Source organism: Trematomus bernacchii, unplaced genomic scaffold (assembly GCF_902827165.1).
Source record: "Trematomus bernacchii unplaced genomic scaffold, fTreBer1.1, whole genome shotgun sequence".
Lineage (NCBI taxonomy): Eukaryota > Metazoa > Chordata > Actinopteri > Perciformes > Nototheniidae > Trematomus > Trematomus bernacchii.
Window position 1 is genome coordinate 133,073 of NW_022987758.1, and position 25,983 is coordinate 159,055.

Here is a 25,983-nt window from a genome sequence, read left to right on the forward strand (position 1 = left end):
AACGTGAAGCATGTCAAGGAAGTTGAGTATCTGAAGTGTAATTTTTGTGTACTTTCGGGTTAATAATGTGGCCTTTTTGGCAGTTTAACTAAAGGTGTGCGGCTGCTGCTGTGAGGAAATATCAGCCTGAAATTACAATGGGCTTTAATGGAGACATGTTGAACGTTTTTGTCACTTCATGCCCTCAAGAGGCATTTTGTTTAATTATTTTTGCTTAATTATTTGTCATTTTTCAAGCTACGAGATGTTTTCCTACGTTTGTCATGAAAAATTATGTCTCAGGAATGTAGGGTTTGGGAATTATGGCAGTTTAAAAAAAAAATATGAAGGCAAATTTCAAGATTTCCTACCCTCTAGCTGTGACATCACGCACTCTAGTTAATGTTAAAATCTGAAGAAAGCCTCTTGCTGTATCAGCATTCCAACTAAATGAAGATATTGGCTGTATGATAATCATTAAACTCAATTGTCACACTTAAATAATTAGAACAGAGTTATAAACCTAATAAAATAATGAAGCTGTTTGGGGCAGTGTGCAACAGGAAGTAACCCATGTACACGAGAGGATCTCCCATTGGTTTATTTCGCCTCCTCCCCCTCAGGTGTGAGTTGGGACGCCCTCCTTCACTCCAGCACCTGATGCTCAGTCTATCGCCTGTCCCTCCACATCCCTTCAAACCTGGGGCTGAAGTCGAATACTCCATTTAGCTTAGGAACCTTCCTAACGGAGTGAAATGACCCGGAAGTCCCTCAGTGGCAGCCATGATAAGTGTTGTTCGAATTCTCTAGAGATGAAAGGAAAGGAGGTTTCAAACTTCCTTTATAACCTCCTTTAGCTTAGGAACCACTGGACCTCCCTTTACGAAAGGTCGGCCGTTCACGGAAACAACCGATCATGACCGAGAAATGATATCATGAAAGTTACGGTGCTTATTAAGCATTTCAAAACGTATGTGGTAAGTTGCCAAAGTGCTTTGTTTTGAACGTTCATCAGTATTATAATCAAAGAGAGAAATATGAACGTTAGTTTTTACTGAAATGATCAAATAAAGTCAACATTTCACAGTCTTTACTGAGCTGTGTGGGGTTTGTTCAACTTTTAAAAGATGTTTGAATGGTGATATACACAGTGATAGATACAGGGTGCGTACGGGTGCTGGAAATCCTTGAAAATGCTTGAAATTGTACGAGGTGTTTTCAAGGTTTGAAAAGTGCTTGCATTTTGGGAATGGTGCTTGAATTTGGGATAAAGTGCTTGAAATTGTAAATGCTTTACTTCGCTTTTTAGATTAAAAGAAAATAAAGAAGTCTGAGCGCTTAATTGCTTCGCTTTTACATAAAACAGCTCCGCTCCGGCCTTCCCGCGCAATGCGCGTGACCGGCAAGTGTTTTTGTTACGTGTGTGACCTGGGCATTCTGATGAGAGTGATAGATGACAGTATGCCAGGAGGTTGCCATTTCAACGAGCGTTGGCTAGCAGAAGACAAATACAAGCCATGGCTAAGACGAGGGTCAAGCGAAGCCCAAGAGTAGCCTCCTGCAAAGTGTGCAACAATAACGATGGGAGAGTCTGCGCTGACGAGCCACGCACCACACGAAAGGTACGCCGTAGAGCATTTTAGATTAGGCTATCGTTGCATGTAAAATACATGACACTTTTCTCTGTGCGCGGCAAAACAAGCTCGCCAAAATGGCTTCACTAGTCTGGCAGTATTTTAAGTGTCCGAAAATGACAATAAAATAGCGGTATGCAACGTGTGTGTGAAGCAGAAATCCTGCAGCTCCACCCGCTGTGACGGACCGGTGAGCGGAGCAGAACACACATTAAGAGTTAGACCTAACACACTTAGCTATTTTATCTACCTCTGGAACAAGCTAAACTAGTTATAAATATATTTATTCTTCACTGTCGGGTCGCTCATTACTGGATCAGTGAGCTGCAGGAGATACTGACGGGCTGTCAGGAGAGATAGAGAGGGGGAGAGATCGGCGATCGGCTCCAAAATTGGCGATCGGAGCATCCCTAATAATTGTATATGATATGTTTTATAATGATTGATCATGAAAGTGTCCTCAAAGCTGGTAAAGGTGCAGCTAGTTTGAATGACTTTGTATACTGCAGGGTAGCTTGTGGATTTACTCCAGGTGGAACTAAAGTCTGATTTAACACTTGATTATATTTCACATCATTCATCCACATCTGTAAAGTAACTAAAGGTATTAAATACATGTAGTGGAGTCAAAGTACACCATGTACCTCTGACTTGTGTTTACTGCCAACCTAAAAGTACCTCAAAAATAGTAATCAATAATATATTGAAAAGTTATTTGGCTGATTGTTTTATATTGGCTCAGCCAGGTTATATGGGATGCCCAGTCTACGTACAGATGGGTCACTCATTTTGAAATATTAAACTTAGTTTTCTTTTCTTTAATTTGTCATCCTCATGTAGAATGCTATTATGAAACACACATTTGGTTGTTTATACTTTATAGCATAAAGAACATCTGATTTAATGTGAGGTTGGGAAATAATCATTTGAGTATAAGTATGTGTATATAAATATGTAATTTACAACAGCTGTAAGATGCTTGAAAAGCTTGAAAATGCACCTTGAAAATGCTTGAAAAGTGCTTGAATTTGACTTTGGAAAAGGTGTAAGAACCCTGTAGATGTTAAAGGTGGGGTAGGTAATTTTTGAGAAACCAGCTCGAGTGCGCTAGAATTTGAAAATACACAGCCGGGAAAAATCTGCCACTTCCTCACAGAGCCCCTCCTCCAACACACACGAACGCGCACATGACCAATGAGGGCACCAGATAAGTTTGTGCACAGATGGAAGGCTGACAGGCAGGTAGGCCATCCAGTTATTTTAGCCGGGCCGGCTCAGATGATTGGTCGTGCTTTTTACAGTACCACGGCTTCCACAGGTGAGATTTTTTTTATGGATTTTTGGTCAAAGCACTTCAGATATTCATTGCTATCGGGATGTTAAGAGCATTCCATGGAATATAACAAGTGTATCTCCAGCCGGTTTCTCAAACTTACCTACCCCACCTTTAAGGACTAATGTTTATAATAAATACATTTGTATTGATAAGATATTTTCATAGTTCATACAATCATACGTATTGGGATCATTTGTATTAATGTGGACCGGAGGGAGAGGGTGACGAGCATAAGTTTCACTTTCCTTTTTTATTTCAATTCCAGCTTTGGTCATGAAGAATCAAATCAAATCAAATCAAGGTTTATTTATAAAGCACATTTAAAAACGATTTTTGGTCAGGCCAAAGTGCTGTACATGTAATAACTACAATCATATAAAAACACATTTCTATAAAAAACCCTCAAAGTACACCCTGTAGCGAGTAAAACTCTAACACAAAACGTTGGAGATACGTCACTGCCCATTTGAGTCTTCCATTTCGTTCCGGAACAAAATGGACCAATCCGGAAGAGCTATGGTCACACCCAGCGGCGCTGGCCGCACCCTCTGCCAGCCTAACATTTACTGTTGGAAGCTCTGGTTCAGTTCACAATCGATCCAGTCATGCCACTGCCAAGGACCTGTTTCCTGAAATGTGAGGAGAAATCTGAGCTGTTTGTCCTACCGACGGAAGAACCACAACGAAGTCAGTGGTTGAAATGTCTGTTTAACACTGTTCCTCCAGAGGTTCGAAGAACGTTACTGTGTGCGCGGCATTTCACAGACGAAAGCTTCCAAAACATTGCCCAGTTTGAGGCCGGATATGCACAGCTTTTGAAACTGAAGAACGATGCTATTCCTAGTTTGTTTGGACCGTTTGGAGCAGGGGAAGATTCGGGTACACAACCTGTAAGTTTGCATTGTTATTTGTGTATTTATCAAACAAGACTGTTTAAATGTGTAAACGTGTGTCGGACTGCTAAGCCATTGACACAGTGCTAACTGTGCTAACTAAGTTGCTAGCGTTTCCATATATCAACTCTAATATCAGCAGATGGCCTTACATACATGTATCTCATAGCAGGAGAATGTCTGCATTCACACACAAAATACTCATAGACAGTATACTCCGGGTGATTTACCGTACGGTCAGTCGCGAAACGTAATTACATTATAGCTGGCGTAGCGTGTATGCGACCGAGCTAACCAACGGAGCTAGACATGGGTTTGCTCGGAAAAACATTTTTGTTATGCCAGCTACAATGAATGTAGCAGACTACCCGTATAAGATTGCAATTGTAAACACTTTCTTGCTAGCCTAATATGAATCACTAGCTTTTGTTCATAGTGGTTTTATTACACTAAACAAGCCCAGCTTACTGGGCTAACGACGTTGCTAGCGTTTAAATATATCAACTACAATGTCAGCAGATGGCCTTACATGTTTGTCATGGCAGGAGAATGTCTGCAGTCACACACGGAATACTCATACAGTATACTCCGGGTGATTTGCCGTACATTGTGACAGTACATATACTGCATGTATAGCTAACGAGGCTAGCTATACATGCTAGCGCAAACCAATGTATTCATGCCAGTTACAATGAATGACCGAACGTAGCAGACTACCCGTATAAGATTGCAATTATAAACACGTTATTGCTAGCCTAATATGAACCACTAGCTTTTGTTCATAGTAGTTTTATTACACTACATTATAGTTGCCGTTCCTCCGAGCTAGCGTTCATATCGTGTTAGCTAAGGTAAACAAGAAAGCTAGGTTAGCATATTAGCTGGCAAGCTTACTGTGTTCATTAGATAGATCCACACTCCTACCACAACTACTACTAACGAATCTAAAACAACTAAGTTTCTCTAATATTTTGTGATTTGCATTTGATTTCGTCCAGCCAGATCCTGGCGGACAATACATGACGGGACTACCACACTGATGCCTCGTCCTAAAAAGCCCCGGCTGCGCCCAGGCAAGATGCCGACAACGGGGAGGAATGGATGATATACCGTGTGTATATATGTATATTTATGTTCATTTTGTACATTTCTAAAAATAAAGTTTGATGGAAATACTTAGTAGGCCTATCCTTTCTTCCCTGAATTATTTGCTCCTATAACATATCATTCATATATAGCAAACCATGATTTGATTTCTCATCAAACAGTAGTAGTTTATTACAGGTAACAATAACTTACTCTTTGTTATGTCCGGCTCGTAGGCCACAACGGAAAGACAAGGAGACATACACGAGTTTACAAAACCACGGCACATTTATTGTGGTAAATGCAGAGATAGGTGGTCGAGGGGAGAGGATCGCCGAGTTCGTCCTTCTGCAGCCGCTTTGGAGAGAGAGAGGGGCCGCCGTGTGACTCCGGGCAGCTGGGCTTAATAGCACCTCGGCTCCGGCCAGGTGTCCGTGATCGCGCTGATTAGCCTCTTCAGCTCCACCCCATCGTAAGACAAAGGCCCTGGGGCCGTCACACTCTTCTATAACAACAGTTGTAGGTACAGTTCGGTTAGTTAGCGTATAAAATATACGGCTGTACCGACACCATTATAAGACTGATGTTCGGCTGAGAGCAGCCGTTTAGACATGGGCGGAGCCTCTCTGGTGGTTGACTAATCAGAACAGAGTGGCCGAGCTGACCAATCGGAGCACACTAGGCTCACAGGGAGGGGGGGGCAAGAGCTCCAACGAGTCGTTTAGTGGAGAAAGTGAATACTGCTGAATACACATGCTTGACAGAGATGCTGTATGCGAAACCAATGTGAGTTTGGAAAACTGCACAGTATAAATCTATTTTAGTATACCTCAACAATGTAATTATGATCAGTGGAAATGGCCATGACATGGGCCCTTTAAATACTAAAAAGAAAAGTAAGGAACCAGCTGGTGTCACACGCTCTGAAGCCTGCATCGCTTCAATCGGCCACTAGGCGGCAGCAGAAACACACAATCTGATTTTATTCATGAAAACGGATTCTACACTATTACATTTAATCCAGACAGAATATTTCAACCTTTCACACATTATTCTATGGCCGTGTCTCAATTCAGGGGTTTCAACCTTCGAAGGGTGCATTCGTAGACCGCATACGTCACTTCCGCCGAAAGAAGGCTGTCCCAATTTAAAAACAAAGACGAGACTCCTCCGAATGCAGCCTACTTTTCCCCAATTTGAAGGATACATCTGATGTACACTCATAGACTGTATATATAAAGTGTACACTCCGCGGCCTACCATATCATACCATATATACGTCACACACGTCAAACCCAAGGGGCATTAAAACGTACATTTTCGTTAAATAATACGGATAAATATGTGACGCTAACTAGCTAGCTGGACGTACTGCACTGTTGTTTACACTTATTTTTAATTCAATTCAGAAGTTTACTAAAGTCATACAGAGGCTCTGTTATAGATAAGTTATAATGTATATTACATAAATGGACCAAAGTGAAAACATTTAGACCGGTATAGCCTACAGTACGGTGGGATTTATAAAATGCTACCCTGACGTGTAGCTGCTGTTAGCTTTATGTATTTCTCTGACATGTTCCAATGTTTTACTGTTTATTAAACTTTGGGACAACATTACAACCTTTGTGTTCAGCTCATGCTGCTTTAAGGTAGGGCTAAAAGAAAAGCCTATTTTAAATATTTCCACCAGATTTGATCATCTTTTATAAGGTTAAAGTTTATTTAATGTATCCTAATCCCATAATAAGACAATCAAAAATAGACAGCAGCCTTTAGCTTGTTGTTAGTTTGTGCCGTGCTGTCAAAGGGATGCACGTGGGACTGTCTTCATCTCTTTAGTTTTTTAAAAACCAGAACAGTACATCATTTTGAATGATCCTTTAGGGATTGTTTGTCTGACTCTGAAATGCTTAGAGTTACATTTTGCAATAATACTTCTGCAACCCTGTGTTTAATATGATTAATTCACTTTTTTCTTTTTCTCTTGTTTTTCTCTGTAATTAGTAAAATTCTGGAGAAATGGATCAGAGCTGCCTGGACCCCCCGTGGTGCTGGAGAAGGACCCCTAACCCCAGTGGATCATCAGGACAGAGCTGCCATCCACCTGGACCCCCCGTGGTGCTGGAGAAGGACCCCTAACCCCAGTGGATCATCAGGACAGAGCTGCCATCCACCTGGACCCCCCGTGGTGCTGGAGAAGGACCCCTAACCCCAGTGGATCATCAGGACAGAGCTGCCATCCACCTGGACCCCCATGGTGCTGGAGAAGGACCCCTAACCCCAGTGGATCATCAGGACAGAGCTACCATCCACCTGGACCCCCCGTGGTGCTGGAGAAGGACCCCTAACCCCAGTGGATCATCAGGACAGAGCTGCCATCCACCTGGACCCCCCCGTGGTGCTGGAGAAGGACCCCTAACCCCAGTGGATCATCAGGACAGAGCTACCATCCACCTGGACCCCCATGGTGCTGGAGAAGGACCCCTAACCCCAGTGGATCATCAGGACAGAGCTGCCATCCACCTGGACCCCCCGTGGTGCTGGAGAAGGACCCCTAACCCCAGTGGATCATCAGGACAGAGCTACCATCCACCTGGACCCCCATGGTGCTGGAGAAGGACCCCTAACCCCAGTGGATCATCAGGACAGAGCTGCCATCCACCTGGACCCCCCGTGGTGCTGGAGAAGGACCCCTAACCCCAGTGGATCATCAGGACAGAGCTGCCATCCACCTGGACCCCCGTGGTGCTGGAGAAGGACCCCTAACCCCAGTGGATCATCAGGACAGAGCTGCCATCCACCTGGACCCCCGTGGTGCTGGAGAAGGACCCCTAACCCCAGTGGATCATCAGGACAGAGCTGCCATCCACCTGGACCCCCCATGGTGCTGGAGAAGGACCCCTAACCCCAGTGGATCATCAGGACAGAGCTACCATCCACCTGGACCCCCGTGGTGCTGGAGAAGGACCCCTAACCCCAGTGGATCATCAGGACAGAGCTGCCATCCACCTGGACCCCCCGTGGTGCTGGAGAAGGACCCCTAATCTGAAAAGTGCACAGCGGATCATCAGGACAGAGCTGCCATCCACCTGGACCCCCCGTGGTGCTGGAGAAAGACCCCTAACCCCAGTGGATCATCAGGACAGAGCTGCCATCCACCTGGACCCCCCGTGGTGCTGGAGAAAGACCCCTAACCCCAGTGGATCATCAGGACAGAGCTGCCATCCACCTGGACCCCCCGTGGTGCTGGAGAAGGACCCCTAACCCCAGTGGATCATCAGGACAGAGCTGGCTTCCAGCTGGACCCCCCGTGGTGCTGGAGAAGGACCCCTAACCCCAGCGGATCATCAGGACAGAGCTGCCATCCACCTGGACCCCCCGTGGTGCTGGAGAAGGACCCCTAACCCCAGTGGATCATCAGGACAGAGCTTCCATCCACCTGGACCCCCGTGGTGCTGGAGAAGGACCCCTAACCCCAGTGGATCATCAGGACAGAGCTACCATCCACCTGGACCCCCCGTGGTGCTGGAGAAGGACCCCTAACCCCAGTGGATCATCAGGACAGAGCTGCCATCCACCTGGACCCCCTGAGGTGCTGGAGAAGGACCCCTAACCCCAGTGGATCATCAGGACAGAGCTGGTATCCACCTGGACACCCGTGGTGCTGGAGAAAGACCCCTAACCCCAGTGGATCATCAGGACAGAGCTGCCATCCACCTGGACCCCTGTGGTGCTGGAGAAAGACCCCTAACCCCAGCGGATCATCAGGACAGAGCTGCCATCCACCTGGACCCCCCATGGTGCTGGAAGAAGGACCCCTAACCCCAGCGGATCATCAGGACAGAGCTGCCATCCACCTGGACCCCCTGTGGTGCTGGAGAAGGACCCCTAACCCCAGTGGATCATCAGGACAGAGCTGCCATCCACCTGGACCCCCCGTGGTGCTGGAGAAGGACCCCTAACCCCAGCGGATCATCAGGACAGAGCTGCCATCCACCTGGACCCCCGTGGTGCTGGAGAAGGACCCCTAACCCCAGCGGATCATCAGGACAGAGCTGCCATCCACCTGGACCCCCCGTGGTGCTGGAGAAGGACCCCTAACCCCAGTGGATCATCAGGACAGAGCTACCATCCACCTGGACCCCCCGTGGTGCTGGAGAAGGACCCCTAACCCCAGTGGATCATCAGGACAGAGCTGCCATCCACCTGGACCCCCTGAGGTGCTGGAGAAGGACCCCTAACCCCAGTGGATCATCAGGACAGAGCTGGTATCCACCTGGACCCCCGTGGTGCTGGAGAAGGACCCCTAACCCCAGTGGATCATCAGGACAAAGCTGCCATCCACCTGGACCCCTGTGGTGCTGGAGAAAGACCCCTAACCCCAGCGGATCATCAGGACAGAGCTGCCATCCACCTGGACCCCCTGTGGTGCTGGAGAAGGACCCCTAACCCCAGCGGATCATCAGGACAGAGCTGCCATCCACCTGGACCCCCTGTGGTGCTGGAGAAGGACCCCTAACCCCAGTGGATCATCAGGACAGAGCTGCCATCCACCTGGACCCCCTGTGGTGCTGGAGAAGGACCCCTAACCCCAGTGGATCATCAGGACAGAGCTGCCATCCACCTGGACCCCCGAGGTGCTGGAGAAGGACCCCTAACCCCAGTAGATCATCAGGACAGAGCTGCCATCCACCTGGACCCCCTGTGGTGCTGGAGAAGGACCCCTAACCCCAGTGGATCATCAGGACAGAGCTGCCATCCACCTGGACCCCCGTGGTGCTGGAGAAGGACCCCTAACCCCAGTGGATCATCAGGACAGAGCTGCCATCCACCTGGACCCCCGAGGTGCTGGAGAAGGACCCCTAACCCCAGTAGATCATCAGGACAGAGCTGCCATCCACCTGGACCCCCTGTGGTGCTGGAGAAGGACCCCTAACCCCAGTGGATCATCAGGACAGAGCTGCCATCCACCTGGACCCCCGTGGTGCTGGAGAAGGACCCCTAACCCCAGTGGATCATCAGGACAGAGCTGCCATCCACCTGGACCCCCGTGGGGCTGGAGAAGGACCCCTAACCCCAGTGGATCATCAGGACAGAGCTGCCATCCACCTGGACCCCCGTGGTGCTGGAGAAGGACCCCTAATCTGAAAAGTGCACAGCGGATCATCAGGACAGAGCTGCCATCCACCTGGACCCCCCGTGGTGCTGGAGAAGGACCCCTAACCCCAGTGGATCATCAGGACAGAGCTGGCTTCCAGCTGGACCCCCCGTGGTGCTGGAGAAGGACCCCTAACCCCAGCGGATCATCAGGACAGAGCTGCCATCCACCTGGACCCCCCGTGGTGCTGGAGAAGGACCCCTAACCCCAGTGGATCATCAGGACAGAGCTGCCATCCACCTGGACCCCCCGTGGTGCTGGAGAAGGACCCCTAACCCCAGTGGATCATCAGGACAGAGCTGCCATCCACCTGGACCCCCGTGGTGCTGGAGAAGGACCCCTAACCCCAGTGGATCATCAGGACAGAGCTGCCATCCACCTGGACCCCCGTGGTGCTGGAGAAGGACCCCTAATCTGAAAAGTGCACAGCGGATCATCAGGACAGAGCTGCCATCCACCTGGACCCCCGTGGTGCTGGAGAAGGACCCCTAATCTGAAAAGTGCACAGCGGATCATCAGGACAGAGCTGCCATCCACCTGGACCCCCCATGGTGCTGGAGAAAGACCCCTAACCCCAGTGGATCATCAGGACAGAGCTGGCTTCCAGCTGGACCCCCTGTGGTGCTGGAGAAGGACCCCTAACCCCAGTGGATCATCAGGACAGAGCTGCCATCCACCTGGACCCCCTGTGGTGCTGGAGAAGGACCCCTAACCCCAGTGGATCATCAGGACAGAGCTGCCATCCACCTGGACCCCCCGTGGTGCTGGAGAAGGACCCCTAACCCCAGTGGATCATCAGGACAGAGCTGGCTTCCAGCTGGACCCCCCGTGGTGCTGGAGAAGGACCCCTAACCCCAGCGGATCATCAGGACAGAGCTGCCATCCACCTGGACCCCCCGTGGTGCTGGAGAAGGACCCCTAACCCCAGTGGATCATCAGGACAGAGCTGCCATCCACCTGGACCCCCGTGGTGCTGGAGAAGGACCCCTAACCCCAGTGGATCATCAGGACAGAGCTTCCATCCACCTGGACCCCCCGTGGTGCTGGAGAAGGACCCCTAACCCCAGTGGATCATCAGGACAGAGCTACCATCCACCTGGACCCCCCGTGGTGCTGGAGAAGGACCCCTAACCCCAGTGGATCATCAGGACAGAGCTGCCATCCACCTGGACCCCCTGAGGTGCTGGAGAAGGACCCCTAACCCCAGTGGATCATCAGGACAGAGCTGGTATCCACCTGGACCCCCGTGGTGCTGGAGAAAGACCCCTAACCCCAGTGGATCATCAGGACAGAGCTGCCATCCACCTGGACCCCTGTGGTGCTGGAGAAAGACCCCTAACCCCAGCGGATCATCAGGACAGAGCTGCCATCCACCTGGACCCCCCGTGGTGCTGGAGAAGGACCCCTAACCCCAGCGGATCATCAGGACAGAGCTGCCATCCACCTGGACCCCCTGTGGTGCTGGAGAAGGACCCCTAACCCCAGTGGATCATCAGGACAGAGCTGCCATCCACCTGGACCCCCTGTGGTGCTGGAGAAGGACCCCTAACCCCAGTGGATCATCAGGACAGAGCTGCCATCCACCTGGACCCCCGAGGTGCTGGAGAAGGACCCCTAACCCCAGTAGATCATCAGGACAGAGCTGCCATCCACCTGGACCCCCCGTGGTGCTGGAGAAGGACCCCTAATCTGAAAAGTGCACAGCGGATCATCAGGACAGAGCTGCCATCCACCTGGACCCCCCATGGTGCTGGAGAAAGACCCCTAACCCCAGTGGATCATCAGGACAGAGCTGCCATCCACCTGGACCCCCCGTGGTGCTGGAGAAAGATCCCTAACCCCAGCGGATCATCAGGACAGAGCTGCCATCCACCTGGACCCCCCGTGGTGCTGGAGAAGGACCCCTAACCCCAGCGGATCATCAGGACAGAGCTGCCATCCACCTGGACCCCCCGTGGTGCTGGAGAAGGACCCCTAACCCCAGTGGATCATCAGGACAGAGCTGCCATCCACCTGGACCCCCCGTGGTGCTGGAGAAGGACCCCTAACCCCAGTAGATCATCAGGACAGAGCTGCCATCCACCTGGACCCCCTGTGGTGCTGGAGAAGGACCCCTAACCCCAGTGGATCATCAGGACAGAGCTACCATCCACCTGGATCCCCGTGGTGCTGGAGAAGGACCCCTAACCCCAGTGGATCATCAGGACAGAGCTGCCATCCACCTGGACCCCCCATGGTGCTGGAGAAAGACCCCTAACCCCAGTGGATCATCAGGACAGAGCTGCCATCCACCTGGACCCCCATGGTGCTGGAGAAAGACCCCTAACCCCAGTGGATCATCAGGACAGAGCTGCCATCCACCTGGACCCCCCATGGTGCTGGAGAAAGACCCCTAACCCCAGCGGATCATCAGGACAGAGCTGCCATCCACCTGGACCCCCCATGGTGCTGGAGAAAGACCCCTAACCCCAGCGGATCATCAGGACAGAGCTGCCATCCACCTGGACCCCCCATGGTGCTGGAGAAAGACCCCTAACCCCAGTGGATCATCAGGACAGAGCTGCCATCCACCTGGACCCCCCGTGGTGCTGGAGAAAGATCCCTAACCCCAGCGGATCATCAGGACAGAGCTGCCATCCACCTGGACCCCCCGTGGTGCTGGAGAAGGACCCCTAACCCCAGCGGATCATCAGGACAGAGCTGCCATCCACCTGGACCCCCCGTGGTGCTGGAGAAGGACCCCTAACCCCAGTGGATCATCAGGACAGAGCTGCCATCCACCTGGACCCCCCGTGGTGCTGGAGAAGGACCCCTAACCCCAGTAGATCATCAGGACAGAGCTGCCATCCACCTGGACCCCCTGTGGTGCTGGAGAAGGACCCCTAACCCCAGTGGATCATCAGGACAGAGCTACCATCCACCTGGATCCCCGTGGTGCTGGAGAAGGACCCCTAACCCCAGCGGATCATCAGGACAGAGCTGCCATCCACCTGGACCCCCTGTGGTGCTGGAGAAGGACCCCTAACCCCAGCGGATCATCAGGACAGAGCTGCCATCCACCTGGACCCCCCGTGGTGCTGGAGAAGGACCCCTAACCCCAGCGGATCATCAGGACAGAGCTGCCATCCACCTGGACCCCCTGTGGTGCTGGAGAAGGACCCCTAACCCCTGTATTTATTAATACAAAAAATAGGTCATAGAAAATGTTTAATTGTGTATTTCAGCAGAGCGGGGGGTCACGGTGCTGCTGGACCTGGAGGTGCTGACCTGGGGTCAGTGGGACATCATCTGGGCAGGTTTAGGGGAAGAAGGAGAATATAAACTGTTATGATCACAGCTATTAAGATTAGAACACTAATATTGTTAAGAATCAATCTCTACAACATGCTTTTGTTCATTTAAAAAACATATTCTTTTATTAGTACAGAAAAATTAAGAATTATTTTAAATATGAAATAATAATATTAAATTACATCAGCTATATATAATGTACTTGTTAACTTACTAATGTAACATTATGATGCGCCGGTGAAGATGGCCGCATTGTCTTTGTGCTCCTCTCCAACTTTGCCCATTTTCGTATTTTGTACATATTTCTTTTACTTTTGCCGTTTTACTTTTAACATGGTTCGCAACATGCTAGCCGACCGCACCTACTCTGCCATACAATATAGCAGAGAGGAACTTTTCCAATTGCGAAACTTCGTGGACAATAATAACCCTCCGACAGACAATGGAGATTCACCATGGCTACCTGTTGCTGTTCTACCTGAGAGACGCAAGAAGAAGACAAAGCGAGGATGCCGGGCCGGGTTGCTGGTCAGACTGAGAAAACGTGAGAATCGGCCCCCTCTTCCGAGTATTCTTCTGGCTAATGTTCAATCCATTGAAAATAAGCTAGATGAACTCAGAAGCCGGATTGCTTTTCAACGGGACATTAAGAACTGTAACGTGTTAATTCTCACTGAGACTTGGCTCAACCCCGCTATCCCGGACTCCGCTATTGTCCCTGACGGATTCTCTATTTTTCGTCAGGACCGGACTGCAAACTCGGGGAAAAGTAAGGGAGGCGGTGTGTGTGTAATGACTAACAACAACTGGTGCTCAGATGTGAAGATTATTTCATCGGACTGTTCCGCACAGCTAGAGCACCTCATGATCTCATGTCGGGCCCTTCCATCTGCCGAGGGAATTCACATCTGTTGTGATAACAGCAGTGTATATCCCGCCGCAGCCACTCGCCGACAACAACACGGCACTCGATCAGCTGTTTGGGTTTATTGATAAAACCGAGACTTCACGGCCAGATGCGGCGTTCGTTGTGGCCGGAGATTTCAACACCGCCAACATGAAGAAGGTTTTGCCAAAATATTACCAACACATCAACTTCCCGACGCGCGGGGGAAACATACTGGACCATGTTTATTCCCCTTTCCGGAATGGATATAAGGCTCTCCCTCGCCCTCCCTTCGGCAAATCAGACCATATCTCACTACTGTTGTTGCCTGCGTACAAGCAGAAACTTAAAAGGGACAGACCGATAACAAGGACAGTACAACGATGGAGCGAGGAGTCAGATTCAGCACCGCAGGATTGCTTTGCATCTACGGATTGGAGTGTGTTTGAGGACAATAACATCAACACACACACGGACACTGTCATCTGCTACATTGGGAAATGCATCGATGACGTGGTACCGAAGGTTTCTGTACGGACATTCCCAAATCAAAAGCCCTGGGTAAACGGTGAGGTGCGCGGCAAACTGAAAGCGCGCACTCTCGCGCACACAGCGGGAGATTTGGAGGAGTACAGGAAGTCTAGGTATGATCTCCGGAGAGCAATAAAAAATGCAAAGAGACAGTACAAAGAGAAGGTGGAATCTGACTTCAAAGGCTGTAACACTAGGAATATGTGGGCGGGACTAAGGACAATGACTGACTACAAAGGAGCAGCGGGGGGTGCTGCGGGAGTGTCTGCGTGCGCATCTCTCCCAGATGAGCTAAACAGTTTTTTTGCACGCTTTGAGAGCAGCCAGGCTGTGGAGGTACAGAGGGACCAGGAGCTACACTGCCCTTTTGTTTTAAATAGGGCAGATGTGTGTAAATCCTTTAAAAGGGTTAACCCACACAAGGCTCCTGGACCTGATGGCATCCCTGGCCGTGTTCTCAGGGTGTGTGCAGTTCAGCTGGCAGAGGTGTTCACAGACATCTTCAACAGGTCCCTGCTGCAGTCTGTAGTCCCCACATGTCTTAAACACTCCACCATCATTCCTGTCCCCAAAAAGACAATCATCACCTGCCCCAACGACTACCGCCCAGTAGCACTCACCTCCATCATAATGAAGTGCTTTGAGCGGTTAGTCAAATTATTCATCACCTCCTCCCTCCCTGAATCTCTGGACCCCCTGCAGTTTGCCTACAGAGCAAACAGGTCCACAGACGACGCCATAGCCCTCACCCTCCACACTGCCCTCTCACACCTGGACCCGAAGAACAGGAACACATATGTGAGAATGCTGTTCATTGACTACAGTTCAGCATTCAACACCATTGTGCCCTCCAAGCTGGCCATCAAGCTCAGAGACCTCGGGCTCAACAGCGCCCTCTGCGACTGGATCCTGAACTTCCTGACGGGCAGACCCCAGGCAGTGCGGGTGGGAAACATCACATCCTCCACCCTGATTCTTAACACCGGTGCCCCTCAAGGCTGCGTGCTCAGCCCTCTCCTCTACTCCCTGTTCACCCACGACTGCGTGGCCACACACAGCTCCAACACCATCGTGAAGTTTGCTGATGACACGACCGTCATCGGCCAGATCACAGACGATGACGAGACGGCATACAGAGAGGAGGTCGAAAACCTGACATCTTGGTGCCAGGAGAACAACCTCCATCTCAACATCAGCAAAACAAAGGAGCTGATTGTGGATTACAGGAAGCAGCAGGGAGAGGGACACGCCCCCATCGCCATCAATGGGACTACGGTGGAGAGAGTCAAAAGCTTCAGGTTCCTTGGGGTCCACATCACTGAGGACCTGACATGGACTCATCACTGAGGACCTGACATGGACTCATCACTGAGGACCTGACATGGTCTCTTCACACCACCACCATCACCAAGAAAGCTCGACAGCGGCTCTTCTTCCTCCGCAGGCTGAGGTTCAAAATGGATTCCAGGATACTCTGCAACTTCTACAGGTGCACGATAGAGAGTATCCTCACTGGCAGCATGACGGCCTGGTACGGCAGCTGCACCGACCTCGATCGTAAGGCTTTACAGAGGGTGGTGAAAACTGCACAGCACATCACCAGGACGGAGCTGCCATCCATGGAGGACCTTTACTCCCAGCGGCTCAGGAAGAAATCACTACGGATTATCAAAGACCCCCATCACCCCAGCCACAAACTGTTCTTTCTGTTGCCGTCTGGCAGACGTTACCGCAGCATCCGGGCAAGGACAAGAAGATTCGGAGACAGTTTCTTCCCGCGGGCAGTGAGACTGTTAAAAAATTGAACTGTTGAAACAACTTCAAACATTCAACTGCTACTCAGTAGTATGTATCTAATACCTAATATATATATATCATTCCAATAACTTGTATATAGACTCATACTGCACTATTCCACATCATAACTTTATTTCATTTTTATAACTATTATTATTTTTGTATTGCTCTTGCTCTTATTGTTATTATGTTATGTTATTATGTTGCATTGTTGGAGAAGCCTGTGACATAAGATTTTCAACTGCATAATTACTCTGTAGCTATGTCAGATTGACAATAAAGAACCTTGAACCTTGAACCTTGAATTACTGGGGGCTAAAGGAACAGCTTCATCTTATTTACCTGGCCATGGTCCTCTTTAATTCATCGCCGACGGTGATCTCCAAAAAATGTAAAAGTAAAGTTTCTGGATCCTTTTCAGCTGAGTTAGCTTGTAAGCTAATTTGCTAGCAGGCTGCTGGAGTAGCGTAACCGAACAGCGCGTATCACGTGACGTACATACGAAGCGCTCCATAGGCTAGACGTCTCATTTCGTAGGCCGCTCGGTCCAGCCTACCTGGTCTACGTGGGCTGGGTCCTCCGTGGACCGCGTAGGCTGCGACTACCATTTTATATGTGTATGTGTGTGTGTGTGTGTGTGTGTGTGTGTGCGTTGGAACTGGGCATTAACCACCACAGAAGAAGAAAGATGACTCGGTGAGCAAAGAAAACTTTATTGACTGACGAAGTACAAAAGAGGATTTTTATAAAAAACAAAACACTTGATGCCGGCCTCTGATTGGCCGGAGCGGTCAGGTCACCTCAGCGGGCGAGGAGACGCCGTCTGGTCGTTTGTTCGACCTGCCGGTGGTAATCCTCCAGTCTGTCCCGAACCTTGTCATACATCTGAGACAGGAAGTAAAGATCAGGACAGGAAGTAGTGAGGGGACAGGAAGTAGCGAGGGAACAGGAAGTAAAGATCAGGACAGGAAGTAGTGAGGGAACAGGAAGTAGCGAGTGAACAGGAAGTAGCGAGGGGACAGGAAGTAGCGAGGGAACAGGAAGTAGCGAGGGAACAGGAAGTAGCGAGGGAACAGGAAGTACTCACGCTGCTGTTGGTCTGCGTCTCGTTGAGCGTCTGCAGCAGCTGATCGATGGAGGTGTAAGGCAGCCAGACAGAGGGGGAGGTAGCAGAGAGAGGACCCTACACACACACACACACACACACACACACACACACACACACACACACACACACACACACACACACACACACACACACACACACACACACACACACACACACACACACACACACACACTTTTAGTAAATCATGACTCAGCGTTCCTCCCCTTTAACCCGTAGTACCGGTTCCTCCCCTCTAACCCGTAGTACCGGTTCCTCTAACCTGTAGTACCGGTTCCTCCCCTCTAACCCGTAGTACCGGTTCCTCTAACCCGTAGTAACGGTTCCTCTAACCCGTAGTAACGGTTCCTCACCTCTAACCCGTAGTACCGGTTCCTCTAACCCGTAGTACCGGTTCCTCCCCTCTAACCCGTAGTACCGATTCCTCTAACCCGTAGTACCGGTTCCTCCCCTCTAACCCGTAGTACCGGTTCCTCCCCTCTAACCCGTAGTACCGGTTCCTCTAACCCGTAGTACTGGTTCCTCCCCTCTAACCCGTAGTACCGGTTCCTCTAACCCGTAGTACCGGTTCCTCACCTCTAACCCGTAGTACCGGTTCCTCCCCTCTAACCCGTAGTACCGGTTCCTCTAACCCGTAGTACCGGTTCCTCCCCTCTAACCCGTAGTACCGGTTCCTCTAACCCGTAGTACCGGTTCCTCACCTCTAACCCGTAGTACCGGTTCCTCTAACCCGTAGTACCGGTTCCTCTAACCCGTAGTACCGGTTCCTCTAACCCGTAGTACCGGTTCCTCCCCTCTAACCCGTAGTACCGGTTCCTCTCCTCTAACCCGTAGTACCGGTTCCTCCCCTCTAACCCGTAGTACCGGTTCCTCCCCTCTAACCCGTAGTACCGGTTCCTCTAACCCGTAGTACTGGTTCCTCCCCTCTAACCCGTAGTACCGGTTCCTCTAACCCGTAGTACCGGTTCCTCACCTCTAACCCGTAGTACCGGTTCCTCCCCTCTAACCCGTAGTACCGGTTCCTCTAACCCGTAGTACCGGTTCCTCCCCTCTAACCCGTAGTACCGGTTCCTCTAACCCGTAGTACCGGTTCCTCACCTCTAACCCGTAGTACCGGTTCCTCTAACCCGTAGTACCGGTTCCTCTAACCCGTAGTACCGGTTCCTCTAACCCGTAGTACCGGTTCCTCCCCTCAACCCGTAGTACCGGTTCCTCTCCTCTAACACCCGTAGTACCGGTTCCTCCCCTCTAACCCGTAGTACCGGTTCCTCCCCTCTAACCCGTAGTACCGGTTCCTCTAACCCGTAGTACTGGTTTCCTCCCTCTAACCCGTAGTAACCGGTTCCTCTAACCCGTAGTACCGTTCCTCTAACCCGTAGTACCGGTTCCTCCCCTCTAACCCGTAGTACCGGTTCCTCTCCTCTAACCCGTAGTACCGGTTCCTCCCCTCTAACCCGTAGTACCGGTTCCTCTAACCCGTAGTACCGGTTCCTCTAACCCGTAGTACCGGTTCCTCCCCTCTAACCCGTAGCACCGGTTCCTCTAACCCGTAGTACCAGTTCCTCCCCTCTAACCCGTAGTACCGGTTCCTCCCCTCTAACCCGTAGTACCGGTTCCTCTAACCCGTAGTACCGGTTCCTCTAACCCGTAGTACCGGTTCCTCACCTCTAACCCGTAGTACCGGTTCCTCTAACCCGTAGTACCGGTTCCTCCCCTCTAACCCGTAGTACCGGTTCCTCTAACCTGTAGTACCGGTTCCTCTAACCCGTAGTACCGGTTCTTCCCTCTAACCCGTAGTACCGGTTCCTCTAACCCGTAGTACCGGTTCCTGCCCTCTAACCCGTAGTACCGGTTCCTCTAACCCGTAGTACCGGTTCCTCTAACCCGTAGTACCGGTTCCTCCAACCCGTAGTACCGGTTCCTCCCCTCTAACCCGTAGTACCGGTTCCTCCCCTCTAACCCGTAGTACCGGTTCCTCTAACCCGTAGTACCGGTTCCTCTAACCCGTAGTACCGGTTCCTCCCCTCTAACCCGTAGTACCGGTTCCTCTAACCCGTAGTACCGGTTCCTCTAACCCGTAGTACCGGTTCCTGCCCTCTAACCCGTAGTACCGGTTCCTCCCCTCTAACCCGTAGTACCGGTTCCTCTAACCCGTAGTACCGGTTCCTCTAACCCGTAGTACCGGTTCCTCCCCTCTAACCCGTAGTACCGGTTCCCTCCCCTCTAACCCGTAGTACCGGTTCCTCTCCTCTAACCTGTAGTACCGGTTCCTCCCCTCTAACCCGTAGTACCGGTTCCTCTAACCCGTAGTACCGGTTCCTCACCTCTAACCCGTAGTACCGGTTCCTCACCTCTAACCCGGTTCCTCACCTCTAACCCGTAGTACCGGTTCCTCTAACCCGTAGTACCGGTTCCTCCCCTCTAACCCGTAGTACCGGTTCCTCTAACCTGTAGTACCGGTTCCTCTAACCCGTAGTACCGGTTCCTCACCTCTAACCCGTAGTACCGGTTCCTCTAACCCGTAGTACCGGTTCCTCTAACCCGTAGTACCGGTTCCTCCCCTCTAACCCGTAGTACCGGTTCCTCTAACCCGTAGTACCGGTTCCTCTAACCCGTAGTACCGGTTCCTCACCTCTAACCCGTAGTACCGGTTCCTCACCTCTAACCCGTAGTACCGGTTCCTCTAACCTGTAGTACCGGTTCCTCCCCTCTAACCCGTAGTACCGGTTCCTCTAACCCGTAGTAACGGTTCCTCTAACCCGTAGTAACGGTTCCTCACCTCTAACCCGTAGTACCGGTTCCTCTAACCCGTAGTACCGGTTCCTCCCCTCTAACCCGTAGTACCGGTTCCTCTAACCCGTAGTACCGGTTCCTCCCCTCTAACCCGTAGTACCGGTTCCTCCCCTCTAACCCGTAGTACCGGTTCCTCTAACCCGTAGTACTGGTTCCTCCCCTCTAACCCGTAGTACCGGTTCCTCTAACCCGTAGTACCGGTTCCTCACCTCTAACCCGTAGTACCGGTTCCTCCCCTCTAACCCGTAGTACCGGTTCCTCTAACCCGTAGTACCGGTTCCTCTAACCCGTAGTACCGGTTCCTCTAACCCGTAGTACCGGTTCCTCCCCTCTAACCCGTAGTACCGGTTCCTCTCCTCTAACCCGTAGTACCGGTTCCTCCCCTCTAACCCGTAGTACCGGTTCCTCTAACCCGTAGTACCGGTTCCTCTAACCCGTAGTACCGGTTCCTCCCCTCTAACCCGTAGCACCGGTTCCTCTAACCCGTAGTACCAGTTCCTCCCCTCTAACCCGTAGTACCGGTTCCTCCCCTCTAACCCGTAGTACCGGTTCCTCTAACCCGTAGTACCGGTTCCTCTAACCCGTAGTACCGGTTCCTCACCTCTAACCCGTAGTACCGGTTCCTCTAACCCGTAGTACCGGTTCTTCCCTCTAACCCGTAGTACCGGTTCCTCTAACCCGTAGTACCGGTTCCTGCCCTCTAACCCGTAGTACCGGTTCCTCTAACCCGTAGTACCGGTTCCTCTAACCCGTAGTACCGGTTCCTCTCCAACCCGTAGTACCGGTTCCTCCCCTCTAACAACCCGTAGTACCGGTTTCCTCCCCTCTAACCCGTAGTACCGGTTCCTCTAACCCGTAGTACCGGTTCCTCTAACCCGTAGTAACCGTTTCCCTCCCCTCTAACCCGTAGTACCGGTTCCTCCCCTCTAACCCGTAGTACCGGTTCCTCTAACCCGTAGTACCGGTTCCTCTAACCCGTAGTACCGGTTCCTGCCCTCTAACCCGTAGTACCGGTTCCTCCCCTCTAACCCGTAGTACCGGTTCCTCTAACCCGTAGTACCGGTTCCTCTAACCGTAGTACCGGTTCCTCCCCTCTAACCCGTAGTACCGGTTCCTCTAACCCGTAGTACCGGTTCCTCCCCTCTAACCCGTAGTACCGGTTCCTCCCCTCTAACCCGTAGTACCGGTTCCTCTCCTCTAACCTGTAGTACCGGTTCCTCCCCTCTAACCCGTAGTACCGGTTCCTCACCTCTAACCCGTAGTACCGGTTCCTCTAACCCGTAGTACTGGTTCCCTCCCCTCTAACCCGTAGTACCGGTTCCTCTAACCCGTAGTACCGGTTCCTCACCTCTAACCCGTAGTACCGGGTTCCTCCCCTCTAACCCGTAGTACCGGTTCCGCTAACCGTAAGTACGGTTCCTCTAACCCGTAGTACCGGTTCCTCTAACCCGTAGTACCGGTTCCTCTCCTCTAACCCGTAGTACCGGTTCCTCCCCTCTAACCCGTAGCACCGGTTCCTCTAACCCGTAGTACCAGTTCCTCCCTCTAACCCGTAGTACCGGTTCCCCCCTCTAACCCGTAGTACCGGTTCCTCTAACCCGTAGTACCGGTTCCTCACACCTCTAACCCGTAGTACCGGTTCCTCTAACCCGTAGTACCGGTTCCTCCCCTCTAACCGCTAGGAACCGGTTCCTCTACCTGTAGTACCGGTTCCTCTAACCCGTAGTAACCGGTTCTTCACCTCTAACCCGTACGTACCGGTTTCCTCTAACCACGTAGTACCAGGTTCCTGCCCTCTAACCCGTAGTACCGGTTCCCTAACCCGTAGTACCGGTTCCTCCAACCCGTAGTACCGGTTCCCCGCCCTCTAACCCGTAGTACCGGTTCCTCTAACCCGTAGTACCGGTTCCTCTAACCCGTAGTACCGGTTCCTCCCCTCTAACCCGTAGTACCGGTTCCTCTAACCCGTAGTACCGGTTCCTCTAACCCGTAGTACCGGTTCCTGCCCTCTAACCCGTAGTACCGGTTCCTCCCCTCTAACCCGTAGTACCGGTTCCTCTAACCCGTAGTACCGGTTCCTCTAACCCGTAGTACCGGTTCCTCCCCTCTAACCCGTAGTACCGGTTCCTCCCCTCTAACCCGTAGTACCGGTTCCTCCCCTCTAACCCGTAGTACCGGTTCCTCTCCTCTAACCTGTAGTACCGGTTCCTCCCCTCTAACCCGTAGTACCGGTTCCTCTAACCCGTAGTACCGGTTCCTCACCTCTAACCCGTAGTACCGGTTCCTCACCTCTAACCCGGTTCCTCTAACCCGTAGTACCGGTTCCTCTAACCCGTAGTACCGGTTCCTCCCCTCTAACCCGTAGTACCGGTTCCTCTAACCTGTAGTACCGGTTCCTCTAACCCGTAGTACCGGTTCCTCACCTCTAACCCGTAGTACCGGTTCCTCTAACCCGTAGTACCGGTTCCTCTAACCCGTAGTACCGGTTCCTCCCCTCTAACCCGTAGTACCGGTTCCTCTAACCCGTAGTACCGGTTCCTCTAACCCGTAGTACCGGTTCCTCACCTCTAACCCGTAGTACCGGTTCCTCACCTCTAACCCGTAGTACCGGTTCCTCTAACCTGTAGTACCGGTTCCTCCCCTCTAACCCGTAGTACCGGTTCCTCTAACCCGTAGTAACGGTTCCTCTAACCCGTAGTAACGGTTCCTCACCTCTAACCCGTAGTACCGGTTTCCCTAACAACCCGTAGTACCGGTTTCCTCCCCTCTAACCCGTAGTACCGGTTCCTCTAACCCTAGTACCGTTCCTCCCCTCTAACCCGTAGTACCGGTTCCTCCCCTCTAACCCGTAGTACCGGTTCCTCTAACCCGTAGTACCGGTTCCTCCCCTCTAACCCTAGTACCCGGTTCCTCTAACCCGTAGTACCGGTTCTCACCTCTAACCCGTAGTACCGGTTCCTCCCTCTAACCCGTAGTACCGGTTCCTCTAACCCCGTAGTACCGGTTCCTCTAACCCGTAGTACCGGTTCCTCCCTCTAACCCCGTAGTACCGGTTCCTCTCCTCTAACCCGTAGTACCGGTTCCTCCCTCCCTCTAACCCCGTAGTACCGTTTCCTCTAACCCGTAGTACCGGTTCCTCTCCTCTAACCCGTAGTACCGGTTCCTCCCCTCTAACCCGTAGCACCGGTTCCTCTAACCCGTAGTACCGGTTCCTCCCCTCTAACCCGTAGTACCGGTTCCTCCCCTCTAACCCGTAGTACCGGTTCCTCTAACCCGTAGTACCGGTTCCTCTAACCCGTAGTACCGGTTCCTCACCTCTAACCCGTAGTACCGGTTCCTCTAACCCGTAGTCCGGTTCTCTCCTCTAACCCGTAGTACCGGTTCTTCCCTCTAACCCGTAGTACCGGTTCCTCTACCCGTAGTACCGGTTCCTGCCCTCTACCCGTAGTACCGGTTCCTCTAACCCGTAGTACCGGTTCCTCTAACAACCCTTAGTACCGTTCCTCCAACCCGTATACCGGTTCCTCCCTCTAACCCGTAGTACCGGTTCCTCCCCTCTAACCCGTAGTACCGGTTCCTCTAACCCGTAGTACCGGTTCCTCTAACCCGTAGTACCGGTTCCTCCCTCTAACCCGTAGTAACCGGTTCCTCCCCTCTAACCCGTAGTACCGGTTCCTCTAACCTCTAACCCGTAGTACCGTTCCTCTAACCCGTAGTACCGGTTCCTGCCCTCTAACCCGTAGTACCGGTTCCTCTCCCCTCTAACCCGTAGTACCGGTTCCTCTAACCCGTAGTACCGGTTCCTCTAACCCGTAGTACCGGTTCCTCCCCTCTAACCCGTAGTACCGGTTCCTCTAACCCGTAGTACCGGTTTCCTCCCCTCTAACCCGTAGTACCGGTTCCTCCCCTCTAACCCGTAGTACCGGTTCCTCTCCTCTAACCTGTAGTACCGGTTCCTCTAACCCGTAGTACCGGTTCCTCACCTCTAACCCGTAGTACCGGTTCCTCACCTCTAACCCGTAGTACCGGTTCCTCCCCAGCAGGGCGTCCACGTACTCCAGCACCAGATCCCCCGCCTCCTCCAGCAGGTCAAAGTTCAGGTAGAGCCGCAGCAGGGAGGCCGCGTCCACTTCCTGTAACACATCACAACATGATGTTCGTGTTGGTCCCTGAAGGCAGCATCTCCCTGCTCCAATGGGAGGGTCAGGGTTCAGGACTCATAATGCTGACTCGTGTCAGGGTTCAGGACTCATAATGCTGACTCGTGTCAGGGTTCAGGTCTAATGCTGACTCGTGTCAGGGTTCAGGACTCATAATGCTGACTCGTGTCAGGGTTCAGGTCTCATAATGCTGACTCGTGTCAGGGTTCAGGACTCATAATGCTGACTCAGGTCAGGGTTCAGGTCTCATAATGCTGACTCGTGTCAGGGTTCAGGTCTCATAATGCTGACTCGTGTCAGGGTTCAGGTCTCATAATGCTGACTCGTGTCAGGGTTCAGGACTCATAATGCTGACTCAGGTCAGGGTTCAGGTCTCATAATGCTGACTCGTGTCAGGGTTCAGGTCTCATAATGCTGACTCGTGTCAGGGTTCAGGACTCATAATGCTGACTCAGGTCAGGGTTCAGGTCTCATCATGCTGACTCGTGTCAGGGTTCAGGACTCATCATGCTGACTCGTGTCAGGGTTCAGGACTCATAATGCTGACTCAGGTCAGGGTTCAGGTCTCATAATGCTGACTCAGGTCAGGGTTCAGGACTCATAATGCTGACTCAGGTCAGGGTTCAGGACTCATAATGCTGACTCGTGTCAGGGTTCAGGTCTCATCATGCTGACTCGTGTCTGGGTTCAGGTCTCATCATGCTGACTCGTGTCAGGGTTCAGGACTCATAATGCTGACTCGTGTCAGGGTTCAGGACTCATAATGCTGACTCGTGTCAGGGTTCAGGACTCATAATGCTGACTCGTGTCAGGGTTCAGGTCTCATCATGCTGACTCAGGTCAGGGTTCAGGACTCATAATGCTGACTCGTGTCAGGGTTCAGGTCTCATAATGCTGACTCGTGTCAGGGTTCAGGACTCATAATGCTGACTCAGGTCAGGGTTCAGGTCTCATAATGCTGACTCGTGTCAGGGTTCAGGTCTCATAATGCTGACTCAGGTCAGGGTTCAGGACTCATAATGCTGACTCGGTTCAGGACTCATAATGCTGACTCGTGTCAGGGTTCAGGTCTCATAATGCTGACTCGTGTCAGGGTTCAGGTCTCATAATGCTGACTCGTGTCAGGGTTCAGGTCTCATCATGCTGACTCGTGTCAGGGTTCAGGTCTCATCATGCTGACTCGTGTCAGGGTTCAGGTCTCATAATGCTGACTCGTGTCAGGGTTCAGGACTCATCATGCTGACTCGTGTCAGGGTTCAGGTCTCATCATGCTGACTCGTGTCAGGGTTCAGGTCTCATCATGCTGACTC

The 25,983-nt window shown here is 51.7% G+C and overlaps 1 protein-coding gene across 1 annotated transcript in view; it reads right to left on the reverse strand.

Annotated features, from left to right (window-relative positions):
* Positions 1-17,286: 17,286 nt before the first annotated feature.
* The window catches only part of nup160 (nucleoporin 160), a gene marked incomplete in the record, with an annotated part of 54,770 nt that continues 46,073 nt past the window's right edge, over positions 17,287-25,983 (reverse strand). The window contains 3 exon segments of the mRNA XM_034148296.1: positions 17,287-17,479; positions 17,682-17,777; positions 24,524-24,646. Of these exon segments, the coding sequence (XP_034004187.1) occupies positions 17,396-17,479; positions 17,682-17,777; positions 24,524-24,646 (303 nt within the window).